General features: G+C 35.2%; 10 protein-coding genes and 1 non-coding gene across 11 annotated transcripts; 7 read left to right on the top strand and 4 right to left on the bottom strand.

Moving 5' to 3' along the window:
* Position 1: 1 nt before the first annotated feature.
* Positions 2-2,851, top strand: CTF4 (chromatin-binding protein CTF4; the record flags this gene model as incomplete). Its single annotated transcript, XM_003667806.1, has 1 exon — positions 2-2,851. One exon carries the CDS (start codon positions 2-4, stop codon positions 2,849-2,851), a length of 2,850 nt encoding a protein of 949 aa, XP_003667854.1.
* A 312-nt stretch (positions 2,852-3,163) lies between these two features.
* Positions 3,164-4,870, top strand: RRP9 (ribosomal RNA-processing protein RRP9; the record flags this gene model as incomplete). The annotated part of the gene is made up of 1 exon (XM_003667805.1): positions 3,164-4,870. One exon carries the CDS (start codon positions 3,164-3,166, stop codon positions 4,868-4,870), a length of 1,707 nt encoding a protein of 568 aa, XP_003667853.1.
* A 440-nt stretch (positions 4,871-5,310) lies between these two features.
* Positions 5,311-5,384, top strand: NDAI0Atrna7N. Its single transcript has one exon. It is a non-coding gene; the product is annotated as a tRNA-Asn (tRNA).
* A 379-nt stretch (positions 5,385-5,763) lies between these two features.
* MEP3 (ammonium permease MEP3) lies at positions 5,764-7,218 on the bottom strand (the record flags this gene model as incomplete). The annotated part of the gene is made up of 1 exon (XM_003667804.1): positions 5,764-7,218. One exon carries the CDS (start codon positions 7,216-7,218, stop codon positions 5,764-5,766), a length of 1,455 nt encoding a protein of 484 aa, XP_003667852.1.
* Positions 7,219-8,957: 1,739 nt separating this feature from the next.
* Positions 8,958-9,959, bottom strand: PHO92 (mRNA-binding phosphate metabolism regulator; the record flags this gene model as incomplete). The annotated part of the gene is made up of 1 exon (XM_003667803.1): positions 8,958-9,959. One exon carries the CDS (start codon positions 9,957-9,959, stop codon positions 8,958-8,960), a length of 1,002 nt encoding a protein of 333 aa, XP_003667851.1.
* An 844-nt stretch (positions 9,960-10,803) lies between these two features.
* Positions 10,804-11,034, top strand: WIP1 (Wip1p; the record flags this gene model as incomplete). Its single annotated transcript, XM_003667802.1, has 1 exon — positions 10,804-11,034. One exon carries the CDS (start codon positions 10,804-10,806, stop codon positions 11,032-11,034), a length of 231 nt encoding a protein of 76 aa, XP_003667850.1.
* A 418-nt stretch (positions 11,035-11,452) lies between these two features.
* On the top strand, positions 11,453-12,847 carry ARH1 (NADPH-adrenodoxin reductase; the record flags this gene model as incomplete). Its single annotated transcript, XM_003667801.1, has 1 exon — positions 11,453-12,847. One exon carries the CDS (start codon positions 11,453-11,455, stop codon positions 12,845-12,847), a length of 1,395 nt encoding a protein of 464 aa, XP_003667849.1.
* A 483-nt stretch (positions 12,848-13,330) lies between these two features.
* ATP17 (F1F0 ATP synthase subunit f) lies at positions 13,331-13,651 on the top strand (the record flags this gene model as incomplete). The annotated part of the gene is made up of 1 exon (XM_003667800.1): positions 13,331-13,651. The coding sequence occupies one exon, from the start codon at positions 13,331-13,333 to the stop codon at positions 13,649-13,651; it is 321 nt and encodes a 106-aa protein (XP_003667848.1).
* A 197-nt stretch (positions 13,652-13,848) lies between these two features.
* Positions 13,849-14,100, bottom strand: LSM6 (U4/U6-U5 snRNP complex subunit LSM6; the record flags this gene model as incomplete). The annotated part of the gene is made up of 1 exon (XM_003667799.1): positions 13,849-14,100. One exon carries the CDS (start codon positions 14,098-14,100, stop codon positions 13,849-13,851), a length of 252 nt encoding a protein of 83 aa, XP_003667847.1.
* Positions 14,101-17,810: 3,710 nt separating this feature from the next.
* On the top strand, positions 17,811-18,569 carry RGA2 (GTPase-activating protein RGA2; the record flags this gene model as incomplete). Its single annotated transcript, XM_003667798.1, has 1 exon — positions 17,811-18,569. One exon carries the CDS (start codon positions 17,811-17,813, stop codon positions 18,567-18,569), a length of 759 nt encoding a protein of 252 aa, XP_003667846.1.
* Positions 18,570-18,633: 64 nt separating this feature from the next.
* On the bottom strand, positions 18,634-18,873 carry SDH6 (Sdh6p; the record flags this gene model as incomplete). The annotated part of the gene is made up of 1 exon (XM_003667797.1): positions 18,634-18,873. One exon carries the CDS (start codon positions 18,871-18,873, stop codon positions 18,634-18,636), a length of 240 nt encoding a protein of 79 aa, XP_003667845.1.
* Between the last annotated feature and the right edge of the window lie 925 nt (positions 18,874-19,798).

The raw sequence follows: 19,798 nt of genomic DNA, 5'->3' as shown, positions 1-19,798 counted from the left end.
CATGCCTACAATCATCGATAAATCAATTTTTGATTTTGGTGGGAAGACATTAATCTCACTGGCAGCCGATAATAACAATCTGTGTGTGGCTAACAAGGGCGGGTTGACCAAAGTTTTAAAGACAAATAACCCAGAAGAAGAACCTGAAGTCTTAGAAACTGCTAAAGATTTAACTGCTATATGTTGTGATTCTAAAGATACATTTTTAGTGACGACTTTCCATGGGGATGTTTATAGATATAACTTTAAAACACCAAAGGAGGATTTGGTCGCCAGGTTTCCATTACCCGTTAGAGATTGTGTTTCAATTCATTCTGGTAAGATGGGAGTATTTGCAGGTGATGATTTAGTACTAACGCTGATTGAATTGAATAATGGTGATGATTTCCATAAGCATTCTATGAAAGTGGACGAGCAAATTTCTCAATTATCTTATAATTCTCAAACTAACACATTGTCTGTATCTTTTGTTAATGGGAACATCCAGTTTTTTTCAATGATGTCAACAAGTCCTAATAAAGTACATGAATTACCAGGATATATTCCAAAAGTTACATATGATGATGATGATGATGATGATGATGATGATGATGATGTTCTCAGTAAGGATAAGATTTTAAATAAGATTGACAAAGATTTTACAAACGATGATAGCGATCTTGAAGACTCTGACCATGAGGATACTGCTAAGCGAATTAAGGATTCTGAATTCAGTACAAATAATAGGCTATGTACTCGTGTTGCATGGCATCCAAGAGGTCAACATTTTGCTGTTCCATGTGATGATAAAACTGTTAAAGTTTTCACAATTAAGGATTATGGGTTGTTGAAAACCTTGACTAACCCATCAATTACCGCCTCTAATTATATTGATATGAAATATGAACCTTTGAATGGTAATTTCATTGCAGCAGTGGATCTAACCAATAAATTGATTGTTTGGGATTGGCACACTTCTGAAATACGTTATAGCAAAGACTTTAAAGAGCAAATCACAAACTTTGTTTGGAAAGTACAACCAAATGGTAAAGCTTTGGATATTATTTTGGGGACATGGACGGGTTCAATACTTACTGTACAAGGTGTTGCTGAATCAATTAAACCTTCAAGCTCAGCTTCGAAAACGGAAAAGGCATCAGAAGGGGCTGATAGTACTAAAAAGGCTGAAAACAAGTTATTTATTAACTCGGATGACGACGATGAAGATTTCGATTCAAATCCAATGGTTGATGGAATTTCTCATGAGGATAATGAAGCAGACACAGAACAACTATTTAATGAAGATTTCAATGCTGATAAGAATTTGGCAGACGGTAAGCGTAAATACTATTTTGACGATGAGAACGATTTTATTGATGACGATGACGGAGCAGGGTATATCAACAATAAAAAGCAACACGTCTCAAATGGCGGGAATAGTAAGTACAGAGGGTATAGCCAGAAACAACCTACTGCATATACTCCAGTGAGATTTCGTTATAAACCTATTTCACCTGGTGGGACTCCTTTCGGTAACTCAGATAGACGTTATCTAACCATGAATAATGTGGGTTATGTTTCTACGGTTAGAAACAGTGAGCAATATAGTGTTACAGTTTCATTTTTTGATATTGGTCGTTATAATGAATACCATTTCGAAGATCTGTTTGGTTTCGATACGTGTTGTTTAAATGAGAACGGTACCTTATTCTCCCAATCTAAAACTGGTCAGCTACATTATAGGCCTCATGATAGTGTACGTTCTAACTGGACGAAGATGATACCATTACAGAAGGGAGAACGAATAACTGCTGTTGCAGCAACGCCGAAAAGAATATTTGTTGCAACATCGTTTGGTTACCTACGAACATTCAATCAATTTGGTTTACCATTAGCAGTTGAGAAAATGGTTCCGATAGTAACACTTGCAGCACAAGATTACAAAGTTTTCACAGTTCATTATTCATTTTATCACGGTGTCTCGTTTTCATTGTTAGAACAAAGTCCAACGTTATCCAAATATTATCAACGAGAATGTCCATTGCCGATCATTTTACCACAGGGAGATCCTGAAGTAGATGAAGAATTTGATACCAATTTTTCTAATTTCAATCCAATGGGTATCAAAAGTTTATTTTTTTCCACTTTTGGGGATCCATGTATATTTGGTAATGATAATGTCTTACTAGTCTTAACAAAATGGAGGTCCACTTTAAAAAGTAGATGGGTTCCAATTCTAGATACGGATATGGAGGTTTGGAAGATGGCAGGTGGTAAGAACAACATAGATGTCCATGCATGGCCACTAGCTTTAAACTATGATACTTTGAGTTGTATTTTGGTGAAGGGTAAAAATTCTTGGCCAGAATTCCCACTTCCTCTGCCGTCAGAAATGGAAGTTAGAATACCTGTTTTTGTCAAGAGTCAATTATTAGAGGAAAATAAACAGAAACAAAGGGAAAAAGAATTTGATAACCAAAGTGAAGATGAGGGAGATGAAGATGAAAACAGTGGTGATAAAGAACTCGCAGTTCCTGTTAATATGGCGGCTGAGGAAGAATTCCTTCGTTCTAAAGTCTTGTCTGACCTACTTCTTGACACTTTGGAAAATAACGGAGAAATGTATGGTAATGAACAAGAAATTCTCGAGTCACTTACAGGTGCATATGACAAAGCTCTTCTAAGGTTGTTCGCTGTTGCGTGTTCTGATCAAAACTCTGACAAGGCGTTGTCAATAGTTCAGGAATTGAAACAAGATAGGGCACTGACAGCGGCAGCGAAGATTTCAGAAAGGGCAGAGATGATGAATTTGTCTAAACGTATAAATGATCTAAGGGAAGCAAGGTTTGTTAATCAGATGGATAATATGTAATTATGGAAAGTAATTATTTATGTTTATAGTAATAAAGTATACAATCGTATTATAACTGTTAGTTGTTATTTGACCCACGTCGGCGGCTAATTGGAAATTCACATTTTTTCCCTTGAAAATAAATCACTTCTAACGATTGAAAAAATTTCATCTTTTAGTAAATAAAATTTGAGATGGGCTTTGGTACATTTTTTGCTTATACTAATCAATACTAGATATAGTACTATGTCAATGAACATTATAAAGTATAATCGTCAATTCGATTATATCCTTCAAATCATTGTCATAAATAAGATCCAACCGCTATAAATTATGAGTGAAAAAACGGTCACAGGAAACAGGAAAAGAGTTAGAGATGAACATCCATCACCAGCTGTAGATGAAGAAATTACAGATCCATCTTCAAATGAAGACAATGCTGCATCCGATAATGATTCAAATGGTGATGAAGAACTAGAGTCTGACGAAGAATTTGAAAAGGAAAATCCGGCAGATAAAAGAAGAAGATTGGCCAAACAATATTTGGAAAATTTAAAAACCGAGGCAAATGAGATCATGACAGAAAGAACATCTGCACTTGATGAAGAGGCCAAAGAAGTCGATGATTATAATAACTTCGATGCAGGTGATTTAGATAAAGACATCATTGCATCCAGACTAAAATTAGATGTCGCGGAGCAACAAGGTAGAATTTATAGATTTATTGCTGATAAATTGCTACTTCCTGAAGCAAAATCTACTTTTACAAGAGTGGGTGATAAAAATTTAACTTCACTCAGTTGCTATCAACCTGCACTGCGTACATTTTCTAGTGAAACTTCGCAAACAAGTAATAAAAATAAAGGTAAGATATTTGCTTATACTGTCAGTAAAGATCTTCAGTTAACGAAGTATGATGTCACAGATTTTAACCAGAGACCAAAAAAATTAAAATATATAAAAGGTGGCCCAAAGTTCAAACCAGTTGGTAATAACCCTTACGAAAACACTACTGAGGGTCATTATGGTGAAATTTTAACAGTTGCGGCATCTCCAGATGGGAAATATGTTGTTACCGGTGGTAGAGATAAGAAGTTAATCGTTTGGAGTACGGAATCGTTGGTTCCTGTTAAAGTTATTCCCACAAAAGATCGTAGAGGAGAAGTTTTATCACTTGCATTTAGAAAAGGGAGTGACGAGTTGTATGCGTCCTGTGCAGATTACAAAATAAGAACGTACTCTATTAAACAGTTTTCACAACTTGAAGTCCTCTATGGTCATCATGATGTCGTTGTTGATATATCTGCCTTAAGTATGGAAAGGTGTGTTACTGTAGGTGCCCGTGATAGAACAGCCATGCTTTGGAAAATACCTGATGAAACAAGACTAACATTCAGAGGGGGAGATGACCCCGAAAAATTACTGAAGAGATGGTTAAAGGCCAATGCGACAGAAACAGAAGATGGAGAACTTCAATATCCAGATGAATCTCGAGCCCCAATGTTCTTCTCTGAAGGTAGCATTGATGTGGTGACCATGGTAGATGACTCTCATTTTGTTACGGGATCCGACAATGGGAATCTATCACTTTGGTCATTGGCGAAAAAGAAGCCAGTATTTACTGAAAGGGTGGCCCATGGTCTACTTCCAATACCGGGGAATGATAAAATATCTGGTGAAGCTAACGAAGAAATTAGGATAAAACAGTTACAAGATAATAAAATTGTTCAACCATATTGGATAACCGCCGTATATGCAATCCCATATTCAAATATCTTTATCTCTGGTTCCTATAACGGTACTTTGAAAGTCTGGAAAATAAAAGAAAATGTCAGAGAGTTTGAATTGCTTGGTGAACTACATGGTTGTAATGGTGTTGTTACAAAAATTCAAGTTGTAGAATCTGGGAAATATAATAAAGAAATGTTCCGTGTTCTAGCATCTGTAAGCAAAGAACATAGATTAGGGAGATGGATGACAAGGGTTCCTGGCACCAGAAATGGTATTTACTCCGCAGTAATTGAGCAAACTAGCTTTTGATAAACCATGCATGCATTTAAACTTAATTAATATATATATATATATATATATTATTGGTAATAAAAACGATATACCTGTATAATAAATAAGGAACGTCATTTCTCTTTAATGGTATTTCAATTACTGAATTGTTACCTTCACAATATTAGAAAAAAACCGTACCCTACATATATTTTAGCCAATCAATACATATACCTTTACTCAGTTGTATTGTTGAGTTGACCTTGATCAATTATATTAGATATAGCTCACTCCCTACCTTGGATGACTAGGAGTTCTGGCTATCAATACGTCGTATATGTGTTGTTTGTTTGAAAACCTAAAATTAACACCACTTGCGTCAATAAAAGAGCGTAAAAGGTATAATCTTGTATATGTGCTTTTCTATATAATCTTGTATATGTGGTTTTCTATGAAGCAATTTTTCAACAAGAAATTCGGACTCCATGGCCAGGCTGGTTAAGGCGTGCGACTGTTAATCGCAAGATCGTGAGTTCAATCCTCACTGGGGTCTTTTTTTTCTTTCGAAATCATCTTATCATGAGAAAAATTCCATTAAGGAATTCGCGATTTAGGAACAGAATATTCCATATGTAGGAAACAAATCTTTTTTTACCAAATTCCTTGATGAACTGTAATGCTAAACAAAAATGCATACCATAGATCTTTCCTACGTGATACAAATCAATAAAGAACTTACATAAAAACTTATGTGATGAAAAAAAAAGAAATATCATTAATGAAGAAATTAATTATGAATCTATAAGGTTTTATTATTTGTTTAGAGAATGCAATAAGAATAGTAAATGTTTAAAGTAATAAATGTAATCGTAATTTTTTTGGGAAGAAATTTTCATAACTTCATGCAAAGAGAAAGTCCGTGCGAATCATGCTTATTTTTCGCTATTTGAGATATGGTGTTCATTGATAGCCGAGGATGCAGGAGATGCTGCTCTACTATTTTCAGTAGTAGTTGTTTGTTCATTTTCAGCACCCGAGTGCATATTATCGGTATCGACACCCCATTCGTAGTAATCTCTCCTAACTTCGACATAATCATAGGCGAACTCACCTATTTGGTCTTCATCTAATCCTCGGGCTTCAGCTTCCTCCGTTACTCTCAATTGTAGTCCTGGAATCTTATCTAAAATGAAGCATATAAGTGCAGTAACAACAGCGCAGTAACCGACTGTTGCAGCTATGTATGCTATCTGTTTGTACATCTGTTTATAGTTATGTGTTAACCAACCGCCCCTGTGTCTCGTTTTACCATCCATTCCGATGACCCAATCAGCAGCGAACAGAGCGTTGAATATTAGACCAACAACGCCAGCAATACCATGTTCTGCCAACAGATCTAATGAGTCATCAACTTTCAAGTAATATTTGATCTTTGTTGCAAAGTTACAGACAATACCGGATATGATACCTTGGATAAAGGAACCGTATAATGTAATACAGCCTGAACTGGGAGTAGCAGCGACTAATCCACAAATGATCCCTGAACATAAACCGACAGTTGACCATTTTTTCTCACTTCTATAATCTAATAAACACCACGTCATACCACCTGTGGCAGCGCTGATATTAGTGTTCATAAATGCGTAGACAGATCTCATGTCAGGAGTTAGTGAAGTAGCTGAATTGAATAACAACCAACCAAACCAGAGAATGGAAGTACCTAAAGTCACCATTGAGACATTATGTGGTCTGAAATTAATCAGTAAGTTTTCCTTACGTCTACCCAGAAAGATTGAGTAAACAAATCCTGCTACAGCGCTTAAAATTTCTACTGGACCACCACCTGCCCAGTCTAAGACTCCCCATTGGTATGCCCATCCACCTGGTGCCCAAATCCAATAACAAATGGGGCAATAAACCAAGGTGGCAAAGATGAAGATGAAAACCATGTGAGGAAACAATCTACCCCTTTCAGCGGTAGCACCTGCAATAATACTTAATGCTACACACATAAACATCATTTGGAAAGCTGCGAATGCAATTTCAGGATATAACTGACCAGGAACTTCGCTTCCATCAGAATTTTTTATTTTTCCATAAACGTTTCTAAACCCAAATGAATTTAAATCACCAATAAATTTATTATTTGAAGCAGTATGACTGAAAGCTAATGAGTAACCCCAGAAATACCATTGGACCATCCCGACTAAAGTTGCCATTAGAACGACCCATATCAGAGAAAGAGCAGACTTCCTTCTTGCAAGTCCAGAATATAGAAATCCTAATCCTGGAACCATTATAAAGACCAGTGCGGCCCCTATCACCATGAATGCTATTGTTGAACCATCGTATGTTTCTGTCCATAGGTATCCGTTCCCGCGACCCATTTAACGTTGTCTTGTTTTAATAGTATAGATAGTTAATCTTTTTCTTTAGTGCTTTTTTTTGTTTAAAGTTCAAATATAGTATTTTTGTTTATGTTTGTTATGAATCAGTTTCAAACTTCTCGTGGGATAAATATTGTTAATATGAGTAAAAAACGTTGTAGATTATGCTTTTCTCTCCTTAAGGTTTCATGGATTATAGAAAATATTCGGTGCAGAATTTCTTGAAATAAAAATAAAATACTCGTGGTATAATATTTCGTGGAAAAAAATGATGTATGAAAACTGGCGTGGAAATGCTAAACAAAAATTGTGTCCTATTCACTTTAAAGATCCTTAGTCATATAGTTCTCTACACAATTATATATATATATTCTTATTCTCTATTCTTGAAATTTTTCAATCCTACGTAGTGTACTGAAAGCTACGGCAGTCACTCAAGTCTGCGGATTGTCTCAACCCCAGATGTATGTGCGCACAGATAGATAATGAAAATTGAATCGCCGCCACTTGATTTCTCCGATCTAAAATTGTTCCCCTGTTCTAACAAACCAAATCTCTTCGATAAATAAAAAACGTAAAAGATCTGGTATTTTTTTTTCCCTCGAAAGAAAAAGGAAAAGATAAGAAAATGGTTACCCTCCCGTTACCTGAAGATCAGGGATGCTAACATTTTTCTCAGTACTAATATCAGAATGAGGCTCATTTTTGTTTCTCATCAGATAATATTCAACCCTACTCCTTTCCTACATATATTCTCTCTTGCTCCTATCTATCATCATTTTTACAGCCAGTGAAGACGGGCCGTGGAGACCCTCTTAGGGTTTTTAAATTCCATTCACTTTGGAAGAGAGATGCAACCCTCTATTGCTTCCAACTTACTTACTTCACCTAAGCAAGAACGGCATCCGATAAGAGACTTCATCGTGATTGGTTAAAAAGTGTAAACATATCAAAAGCCGCGGGGTTTACACCCAAACATCCACACCATCTACCAATTGTTCTCTTCCCAGTGGAGAATGAAGCCCGCTTATCTGATTGTTAGAAAATACAACAAAAAGGGCGGTGTTTACTTTTCGATAAAATTTAAAAAGTAAACATTTTTCACGTGAGGGGAATATGCATCCAGGTGGGACAGAAATGTGGCCACTTTTGTGCCACTTTGAGAAACTGGGTAACCCGGAGAACGGAGAGAACACCGGAGAACAACGAACGTTCAGATTTTGAAACAGCTGAAAGTGGCTACAAAAGTGGCCACACTTCTGCCCCACCTGAGTAAGGATGTACTAGATCTCCGGTTTTGATGAGACCATCTTCCGCGTTTGGCGGGAATATACTGGATAAGGATATATTATAATTGGGCGGCAATTCGAATGGCGTCGTAATGTTAACATGTTTTCAAAGGATTTAATCAATGAGCTACCATCTGGGCCAACTATCAAAAATATCACTAAAACAAGAATTTATACAATGCAAGATAACTTCGTTGGAGTATAATTGACATGATATCTCATATATATATTTACATTAAGGTTTTTTATGTAATTGAGAAGGAGAGTATCGGAAAAAAAATCCTTTTATTTACACAGTTGAGGGCAAAAGTTATATAAAATTTGGCAGATGAAAAGAGAAAAAAGGCCAACGAAAATTAGTAATAAATGTCTAGTGCTATGTAAAGTTGTACGTTTTCAATCATAAAAAAAGTTATCCAGAAGAGAAAAAAATAAAAGAAGATCCATGGGCTACGTATAACCCTCATCTAAAAAGGAAGAATCCTCAAGCTGGTCTGACTTAAATAATTTCATCATGGAATGGCCAATGGGAAATGGTATCTCTTGAGTATCTCTTGAATTAGTAACAGGTTTCATTTCATTTAATGGGTTTAAAAACCTTTTCAAATTTTTATTATGAATATCACGAACTATTGTCCATTTTACTTTAAAGGCTTTCCCATATTTTTCATTATTTTCCCATACATCTTTCGTATCTACATCAGAAAGAATATTTGAAATCATTTCAGCCACACCACAAAATTTACCAGAGCCATTCGCAGAAAAGAAAAGAAATATCTTCTCATTTTGATTTAATTGTTTGAAGGCTTGTGATAACCTCTTGTTACCGAAATGTGTAGATGACCATATTCCATTATAAAATGATTTTTTAATATGTTCCAAATTTATAGACTTGATAACAAAAAATCTGGACCCATCTGGTATGTTAATCCAAGTAGGAATAATTGTGGAACAATTAGGTTTAGTGAGATGATTAGGTGAATAAGTAAAGATATCATCAGTCTTAAAATATCTTGGCTTTTGTAGCTCATGAGTTTCTATACTATTCCCACTCTTCTTGTAATGATTCATATCATATGTATAGTTGAAGTGACTCAAATCACCCTTTGGGTTTGAATATCCTTGCGGGTAATCAAACATGGAATTACTATGACAAGTAATATCGGTGGTATCATTATCTTCAAGTTGTGTGAAATGGTTACTGAAAATTTGAGAAGAATCATTTGAAATTGACTTTGAAGAAGTTGGAGAAGAATGGTAACTAAACTCAGCTCCATAAGCTTTTGGAAAGAAGTCATTCATAATAGTTGAATGATCAAAAACGTTCGTTCCATTTGTTTGGACTTGAGTCTTAGGGCAACCAAAAGCTTGTTCCAATTCTTTAAAGGAGTCCTCTAAAGTCCTATTCAAATATTTTGAGTCTGCGTTCATATCACACTGGTTGATAAACATTTTAATGTATTCTTCTTACTTTCACTATCGTATTGGTAAGCACGAATAAAGCAGGTCTTCTTCTCTAGTTGGGGACCTAGTTCAATGTTATAAAGAAGAAGACTGTGAAATACAAATTTTTTATATACTTTCACAAAGCATCATTAAAAAACAGTCAGGTTTTTCCCCAATATTTGAAAATTAGCCGCCCACCCTTGAATTTCCTCTTTTGGTTGTCAACCCCATTGCTTACAACAGTCAACACCCAGAGCTCTTGAAGACTTTGAGAATTACGTAAACGTTGTACGTAAAGTTATAGAGTGTTGTTTTTCTTGTTCGGAATCGCGGATATCGACGTAAAGAGACACAAAAGGTGCTTCAATTTTTAAAATTGATGAGCCAAGGCAGCCCGGAAGAGTTACTGAAGGTGGGAGATATATATATATATAGAACGTAGTGACATTATTTGTTCAATTGTATGTATGTATGTATGTATGTATGTATGTATGTATGTATGTATGTATGTATGTATGTATGTATGTGTCTAAGTAATGATAGCTAGCCTTCAAGTTCTATTTTTTGTTCTTCTTTAAGAAATGGACTATGAGGACGGCCGGAAGTTTACGCGTTTTCGTGTCTCTCTATAATTATCGTTTTGATCTTGCACATAACGTTAAGCTCAAAAAGCATACAGTGAAATGGAAGTAAAACTCAACTTATATAACACTTCACGATTTCGATTATATATCTTGGCCGGTAACAGAGTTACTTGAGCTGTATGAAGTGTACGTACTGAACTGGAGACTACCTTCTTTTAGTACGACTACTAGTTGTGGAAAGAAAGAAAAGATTTTAAAATCGTACCATGAGCCCCAATCTAGAAGAAAGTCTATCTGAATACCTTATAAGAGAACTAAGTAAACAAGGTGATTTAATAGAACCGGACAGTCAATCTAAGTTGTTATTGGCATGTACTTATCAAGAATTATTGAAAAAAATTATCCTTCGAGCGGCAGCTATCGCCCGGTTGAATCATTCAGCAGAAGTCTTACCAATCCATTTAGAAAGGGCTATGGAGGAAATTATGAACAAGTGAAAACCTTGAAATACGGGTATATCCTCTTATTTAGTGAATAGAATATTCATTCCTTGAGGGAGAGGAATGGAAGAATTGGGAAGCAAGTGACAATCTGGAGGCTTGATTGAAAGAAATAGAAAATAACTCAAAGAGAAATGTAAGTGGATATTATTTTATGTGATATTATCTCTTCTGAAATAATCTACGTAGAATTTCATGGAATATGAACTGGAAACGAATTAGTCTGTAACATTAATTGAAATATTTGAGTATAATTCAGTTCTTTTTTTTATAGAACGCAATAGTATTTCTATAGAAAATCGTTTAAGCGCTGACAAATTTTGGAAAAGTACCATTTTATAAGGTCGACAAAATTTAATATACAGCGATGAAATTACTCTCAAGCCAAGAAGGCAACCGATTAGAATAAGGGAAAATGACAGTTTGGAGGCGCTATATATCAACCCATGTTCCACGGAAAAAAGTTTCAATAATTGGTTCCGGACCAGCAGGATTTTATACCGCTTATCACTTATTATCAAAATCACCAGTCCCCTTAGATGTTACCATATGGGAGAAATTACCTGTTCCATTTGGATTGAGTAGATATGGTGTTGCACCAGACCATCCTGAAGTTAAAAATTGTGAGGAAACATTTACTGATTGTGCAAGAAAGTTTTCTTCTCATAGTGAAAAACATCATTTCGAATTTGTAGGAGGTATTGAGATTGGAAAACAAATCAAACTAGCACAGCTGTTGGAAAATCAAGATGCTGTTATTTTAAGTTACGGGTGTAACGGTGATAGGTATTTAGGTATACCTGGAGAACAAGGAACCAAAGGAGTATTTAGTAGTAGGCAATTTGTGAATTGGTACAATGGACATCCTTCAGTTGCGATGGACCCAGAATTCACTAACTTCAATTGGTCAGGTGTCAGAAATGTTGGTATTATTGGGAATGGAAATGTGGCACTAGATATTGCACGTATTCTTTTAAGTAATAGAATTGATGAACTGTGGAAACATACCGATGTATCAACAATTGCCTTGAACTGTCTCAGAAAAGCCCCAATTCACAATGTCAAAATTATAGGAAGAAGAGACTTCCTTCATTCTAAATTTACGAATAAAGAATTGCGTGAAATGTGGCAATTGGAAAAGTATGGAATTCGAGGTAATATTTCCCGTGAGTATTTTTCAGAAAATATGTTTGATTTAGGAAGTCATGACCGAGCTTTTAAAAGAAGAGTTGAGATGTGTTCTGAGTATTTAAAGCCATTTGATCAAAGAACTAAAAAAAACTTCAAAAAATCTGTTCCTCCACCCAGGACCCAAGAAGATAGGCAATGGAAATTGGATTATTTGAAAAGTCCGCTGAAGATAGAAAAAGATAATTACACTAACCGAATACAATCTTTAACATTGTCCCATAACCTACTGACAGAAGATAATAGATTAATTGTTGATCCCAACGGGAAAGAAGTGACCTACAATTTAGATTTACTTATCACTTCACTTGGGTACGCCGGCGTGCCATTGCCTGAATTTTCAGAGCTTGACATTGCATTTGAAAAAGGGCATATTTCAAATGAGCAAGGCCGTGTATTGAATAATGACGGAGACTTGTTTCCAGGTCTATATGCGTCAGGATGGATAAGGAAAGGGAGCCAAGGTGTTATTGCGTCAACAATGCAAGATTCATTTGAAGTAGCGGATCGCGTGATCCAAGATTTGTTACAACCACCTCGTTATATTTATGAAAGAAAGAGAACAGTTGATATTGACCTTTCTGGGACTCCACACACAACGTGGGCAGACTGGGAAAAATAAATAGCTGTGAGCTACAACAAGGACACACTAAAAACAAGCCAAGATTAAAATTTCTTTCATTAGATGATATTAAAAACTTCTTAAAAACACAGTAGGTAATTTAATGTTTATATTTCTGATAGAGGAACATTTTTTTATTTCACTAACCGTAATAATCTAGTAATATCGTATCTACTTAGAGAGACAACTCTAATCAATTAGCAACTCCAAGTACTTAGAGGGCGTGCGCTTTATTTATATCTGGTGCTAGGCGATACTACCCAGCGCGCGGTTGAGGGTATCCGTAATATTTTATCCAATAGAATCTTTAGAAGCCGTCTTTCATAAAATTTAAGAGCACAATATTCTTAAGGAAAAAGTATCCTTATCAACAGAGAAAATATTATTTAATCAAGTAGAATATTAAAGGTTCCAGAGACCATTCATTATAATTGGCACCAGGAAACATAATACGAACAAGTTATCTATCATATACTCTAGAGAATGACCTTTCATCGTGCGCTATCTACACTAATACCCCCAAAGGTTGTCTCTGTAAAGCATTTGACCGCCGCTCCTAATGCCAAAAGGATTACGAATGTCGTCGATTTTTATAAACTATTACCAAAGGGTCCAGCAGCAAAAACAAAAGATTTATCAAAATTAAGCCCAATCGGTAGATATAAAGCAAGATATTTTGACGGTGAAAATGCCAGTGGAAAACCAATTATCCATTTAGTCCTAGCCATAGTTACTTTAGGTTATTCGATGGAATATTATTTCCATTTAAGGCATCATAAAAATGGAGAAGGAGCTGAGCATTGAGAAATAATTCCCATTCAAAAAGCGGAAACAGGCCGGACTTTACAGCACTTCCACCGCATATACTAGGTTACGACGGTCATTTATCTATATATATATATTCATTAAAAAATAACAAAAGATTTTTTATAATAGAATCATTAAATTTGTTTTTTACTTTATGGAGTTACTGATGTTATTCATTATTTAGTCTGACAATTCTATACCTCACTAATATACATAACCTGAGTTCCTCTTAGAAACACGTCACTATTGTATGACTTTAGGAGACCATTCGAAGAGTTTTCGTAATGTTCTGTAGTATTCGATAGAGCAACATTCATAAACCCATCTATGGACTCTAATCTCCCGTTATAAAGCATTCCTGAGTAAAGTTTGACATTTACAGGTTTTCCGATAATATTTGATAGAAATTGGGTAGATACACTTGTAGTCTCGGTCTTTGTTGACATTATTTTAACCTTCTTATTTTTGTTATACGATTCTATTGCTCTGTTTTGGATTTTACCTTGAATGTCAAAGAAATCAGCTTGACTGTCGATGTTTCAATTAACTTTGATGAAGTTCTACTATCTATAAAATTGAAAGAATTGTGTTCCTTAGTTAACGTACCCGCGTGTGACATGAGGGTCCACTTTTTGGCCCATACAAAACCAATGTTGCATCAGCGAGAAAAATTTTGAAAAATTTGAAATTCAACATTGGTTCTGGATGGACCAAAAAATTGTCTACTTCATGTCACACCCGGGTATATGCTGGAAACCGATAGTTTTGTTACCCAGAAGTTCGCTTAAGACCTTCGGCGGCTAAAAATTAAAGTCTTGTTCATCTCTGTTACGTTTAGTTTACTTTGAAAGAATTAATACTGATAAGATTAGGTATACTAAGAAATCGAATGATTTTCACTTTATTGCTAGATAACTCAAAGCACTTTAAGAGTCCTATGGGTAAAAGTCTTTAGTGGACCATAAGCTCACTAGAGTAATTTTTAATTTTACAGTTTATGGCCTGCTACCGAAACGTTCATAGTATCTCAGATGTGGTAGGACGTCATTATTTAGCTTTTCAGACATGTTATCAGGTAAAATGTCCCCTATCCTGTTTTGTTTGTAAGATCTTCTTATCAGCTCTATGAACAAAGTAGTTTATAAGTAACCTTTGAAGGACCGTTTGAAATAAGAAACAATGTAGAAAAATAGAATCTGGTCCGCACTACAGTGAACTAAAAACTTTAATAAGGCTGTTTTTAGCGTTACTTCATATGACAGAAGGTAAAGTGAGCTTATGTTACAACAGTCCGTCAAATGTTTTAGCTTAGTACTGTCATTATATCAAATATTGTAACGCAAAAACGAAAAAGAGTAAGAATACCTTCATGTATTGAAATGTAAGTATGAGATACCATTATTTATTTTTATTCAGTGTACTAATGTCGAAATGACAACACGTATTGATGATAATCCAGAATTATACCAAAATGACACTAAGTCCACTTTCGAAAAGTTAGTTTTTTTTCCTCAAAGTAGCTCTCGTTGTGCGTACCCATCGATACATACGTAGCCATTATTATCCTGTAAATTATGAGGTATGTATGATTTTAGGATTATATAATTACGCATAGCCAAATCAATCATTGCAGACACATTTATCTCCCCAAAAAAATCGAAGAATTACGCTTTACACAACGTACATAACTAGTTAATTTCTTAGGTGGAAAAATCTCTTCCTACGTAGTAGTAGTAATACGGCAGTATTTAACGAACGTATAGCTAATCGAGAGGTCCATGGTGGATTCCATCTATGTAAAAAAATATATGCTCGGTCAGCGCAAATTACATAACCTTTGGTAGACATGTTCATCGGGTAAGCTTTATGTACTGCAAGTGCTGATACTTCAGTGATTGCCTTGCAATACATCTCGATGCCAGTCTTCTCGCTGCATATATTGGAGTTTGTCACATTTCCTACTTAAAGTGATGTGGAACTTTTAAGATTATATAAATTATTAAGGGATTAGAGTTTATGCGAGGATCTACAAAAAAATAGTACGTATGCAGGGCTGAGACGGATTAGGATTAATGGATTGAAAAAGCAAGGATTGGGCGTGAAAATTTTGAAAAAAAGGTAGGGTAGATATCAAATTTTAAGGATTGAGAACAGGGTTGGTCTATTCTGGTCATGGATTGGGGCATGGATTGAAAAAAAAATTGAAAAATAGTAGTCGTATAATATGATTTTTATAGTATTTTCTCATAAATTATATAATAAAAAAAATGGATTGGATTAGGATAGACTTTGGGTTAGGATAGGATTAGGACTGGATTGAAGATTTTCACCGGGGATTGAAAAAAGGGAGGGTAGGCCCAAAATTGCTTAGGATAGACCAAAAATCCTATCCGTCCCAGGCCTGTACGTATGTATCTCGGAGCCTTTCTGAGAAGTTTCCAGCGCCTCGCGAACTCAATTGAAAAAAAATTGGATTTGAACGTTATGATTTTCGAAGGATCTAAAATATTAAACTTAATAAACATTGTTCATACATATGCTAGGTGTTCATCACCCTTCAACCAGACCGTATTGAGGTTGGATATGACGATATGTAATTTAGGGCTCAATTTCTAACAAAGAGGTCTTTGTCGGTATATAAAAATATTAATTAAGAGACACAATTGATAATATCAAAACTTGTTTTCTTTCATCCCTTAAAATGGTTTATTTCCTCTTTCTGATCTTCTCACTATGAGAAAAAAATTTTAAAGGAAGGAAATCCTAATAAAAACGATAGTATAAGTGATAAAATTATAACAAAAGTATGAAAGAGGCATTTGGTAAATGCATATATTGCAACCAACTTCTGGATGAAAAATCAGACGTAATGGTATCATCAGAAGGTAACAAATGGCACACTAATTGCTTTCAATGTATCAAATGTGGACAATCTCTATTAGATGAAGCTGCTGTTTCGTTACTAAGAGATAATGTTGTGATGTGAATGCCTAAGCACATGTAATAAATGTGGTAAACATTTAAAAGATACACCTGCGATCTTGGCAGCATCTAATGAAGTTTATTGTTCTACATGCTTTCGTTGTCAGAAATGCGAAAATCTTATCACTGATTTGAAATACTCACATTAGAAAAATGATATGCTCTGTTTAAAATGTCATGAAAAGTTAATATCCAAAATTAGAAGATATCGTGAGGGGAAGAAAGAACATTCTCTTCCTCCTAACGAGTATATTTCTAGTCGACAAGAAGGTGTTCCATCAGCGGATGGATATAATAAATCCATGCGTTCAGTTAAACAAAAAAAGTTAATAACAAAAAAGCCGACTTCGGGTCTGCCGAGCTGCCCCGTCTGTCAAGACCATCCTCAAAATAATATATCAAAACCTCCTGCTCTCAAACATTTCGTTTCTCATAATTCGGAAATCCCTTCGAAATACAATGACCAATTGGAAGATGAAGGGCTGACTCGGGTGGGAAATAATAGACCTCAGAGGGGCTTGCAAAAAATACAAGCAAGAAGCATTTCCACAAGTGTTGTAGAGGGACCTAGCTTATTGACGCCCTTGAAACGGAATCTGAAGGGCTTTGTACCTAAATCGCCTCGGAATGAAACATATTTTGACTTTTCGGAGGTGGCAGAAGTTAATGCACATCTTAGAATCAAGAGCTTACCGGGACAATTTCAAGAAAGGATGTTTCAGAATTACTCACTTGGAGAATTATCTGAACGAAACGGCAGGTATACAGCTGGGTTCAATGGTAATAACTTGAAGTTAAGTATGGAGAAGGACTTAATGACAACAGCTTTGGCATTAGGAGAGTTGAAGCGTGATATGTTGAAATCAAATATTGCAGAGAAGCAGTTGCAAGCTAATATTGAAAGATTACACGAAACTGAAGATACCTAATTAATGACATAAAGATACTGATTTCCAATAAAAACATTCTTCTACGTGAAATCGAAAATCTGAAGTTGAAAAGATCTCCTACTTCCTCTAGAGGGTCATTCGAATTAGAAACGCATCAATCACCTACCGGATACAGGAAAGTAAATAGTAAATTTACCAATCCAGCTTCCGCTATCCAACGATTCTTGCATATCTTTTCAAATGGAAAGGAAGAGACTCCAGTATCACCAATCCCTATTATCTCCATGCCATTGCATCAGGAAACCCGCAGGGAATCTCTACGTACATTGTACCCTCAAATCACAATGAAAAATAGAAAACAGAACCCTCAATTGCCATTAGTGAAAAAGCAGGATATTTTAAACTCAATGACTTTAGTGAATAGATGCCATTATGAAAATCATGAAATACCATCTATAATAACAAAATGTGTTACCGAGGTTGAACGTAGAATACGTGCTGAGGGTTTATATAAAAAGTCGGGATCCAAATTACTGGTTGAAAAAACTCTAAACCAATTAGCTACTGAGGAAGATACTAATATCAATTTAGATGATATGGCAATTCATGTTGTCACAGGAGTTATAAAAAGATATCTAATAACTTTACCTAATCCAGTCTTTTGTTTTGACATCTATGATGAAACAATAGGGTATATTCGTACTAAAAATTTATTTGAAAGGTTACCTATATCCGAAATTAAAATACCTGAAGTTAAAACTGGAACCGGTATCTCCTCGCAAACTTTAACAATAAATGAAATACGCGGAATATTAATGAAATTACCTCAAAAGCATTTAAAACTATCGGGGTTTCTTAGCGAGCATTTAGATAAAATTGCATCTTTACAAAATAAGAACCGTATGACATTACACAACCTGGCCATAGTATTTTCACCATGTCTAATTTACGATATCAATGAAGAAAACTGTATTTCAGATATGAATGAAAGGAATTATGTAGTTGAATTTGTATTAAAAAGTTACGTACAATTGTTTTCATAAATTAGGGTCTATATAGGTAGCATATTTTAACAGTTAATGATTATTAGCCTTCTGTATAGTAAACTTAATGAATATCAGTTAATTCAGGTCTTGAATACATCTTCAATTTTTTATCCCCAGCTCGGAGTAGGTATTCAATTGTACCAAAGTCCTTTCTTGGTAAATCTCTATACTTATCGAACTCTTCATGGATATAAGTGACAAAATGTTGCTGCTTATTTCGAGGTTTTCTTAAAGCAGCTCTTATACACTGTCTATAAAAATGTATCACATCTTTCTGGATACCCCTTAATTTACCTGGCATTTTGGCAAAAAAATGCTGATATCTTTATCAATATCCTGTGTAGGAAATTAATCTAATGTTTGTAAAGAAGGCAAATGAAGATGACCAGGGAAATGATCACAGGCTTAACTATAAAGTTTAAGGTCGTATAAGCGTGCTAAATTCACTCCCTTATACTTTTTGGTTTCATATCCGTTCTACATGGACGGGAAAAAGTGCAAAGCGTTAAAATCTTAAATTTACGCGGGGCATCTTAATAGGGTAGTCATTCATGAATGAATACACTTCAGACACATAAAGCTATCTAGTACAATAAACTATACTTTAGGGTATTAAAATGGTATGAAGGCACCTTTAAATAGTGAAGAGGAGAAAAGAATTGCAGTTTCTTAGATTATAGGGCGATTTTAAAATGTGGTCAGATACTGGGTTGTGAGCTGTTGAATTCTCAAGCCGTGAAGTTCCCCCACCCCTTAACCGACAATTGCCGAAATAGGTGGGCATTGGCGGCTAGTTTGTTTACTTGCGGGAAAACACGGATAAGGGCGGCATAGCCGTGTGCCACAGCATTGTTATTGGTTTTCCAGCTGTCATTCTGTAATAAGGTGAACATAAAGACACATCTTTCTTATAATTATTATAAATACTGATCCTAAGGCCGCCAAGGACAGAGATTATTTGAGCTTTTTTCTTTGCTATTTTCTCTGATTAAAGGAAGCCCATTTTCTCTCTTTAATATAGTCTTTCCTAATTTTATTTATAGTGGAGAGCTGACACAAGTATATTCAAACAACTGGTGTATTTAAAAGCCCAGCTCAAGTTTAAAATGACACCTGTAACACACGATCTAAAGGGATCTATGAATTCTACATTATTTCAATTCGATCAGTTTAATAAACCAGAGAAAATTCCCTTCGGTGAATACTTATTCCAAAGAATTTTATCA

This window comes from Naumovozyma dairenensis, chromosome 1 (assembly GCF_000227115.2).
Source record: "Naumovozyma dairenensis CBS 421 chromosome 1, complete genome".
NCBI classification, from domain to species: Eukaryota; Fungi; Ascomycota; class Saccharomycetes; order Saccharomycetales; family Saccharomycetaceae; genus Naumovozyma; species Naumovozyma dairenensis.
The sequence above is the reverse complement of the archived record's forward strand: the minus strand, read 5'-3'. Positions and strand labels throughout refer to the sequence as shown.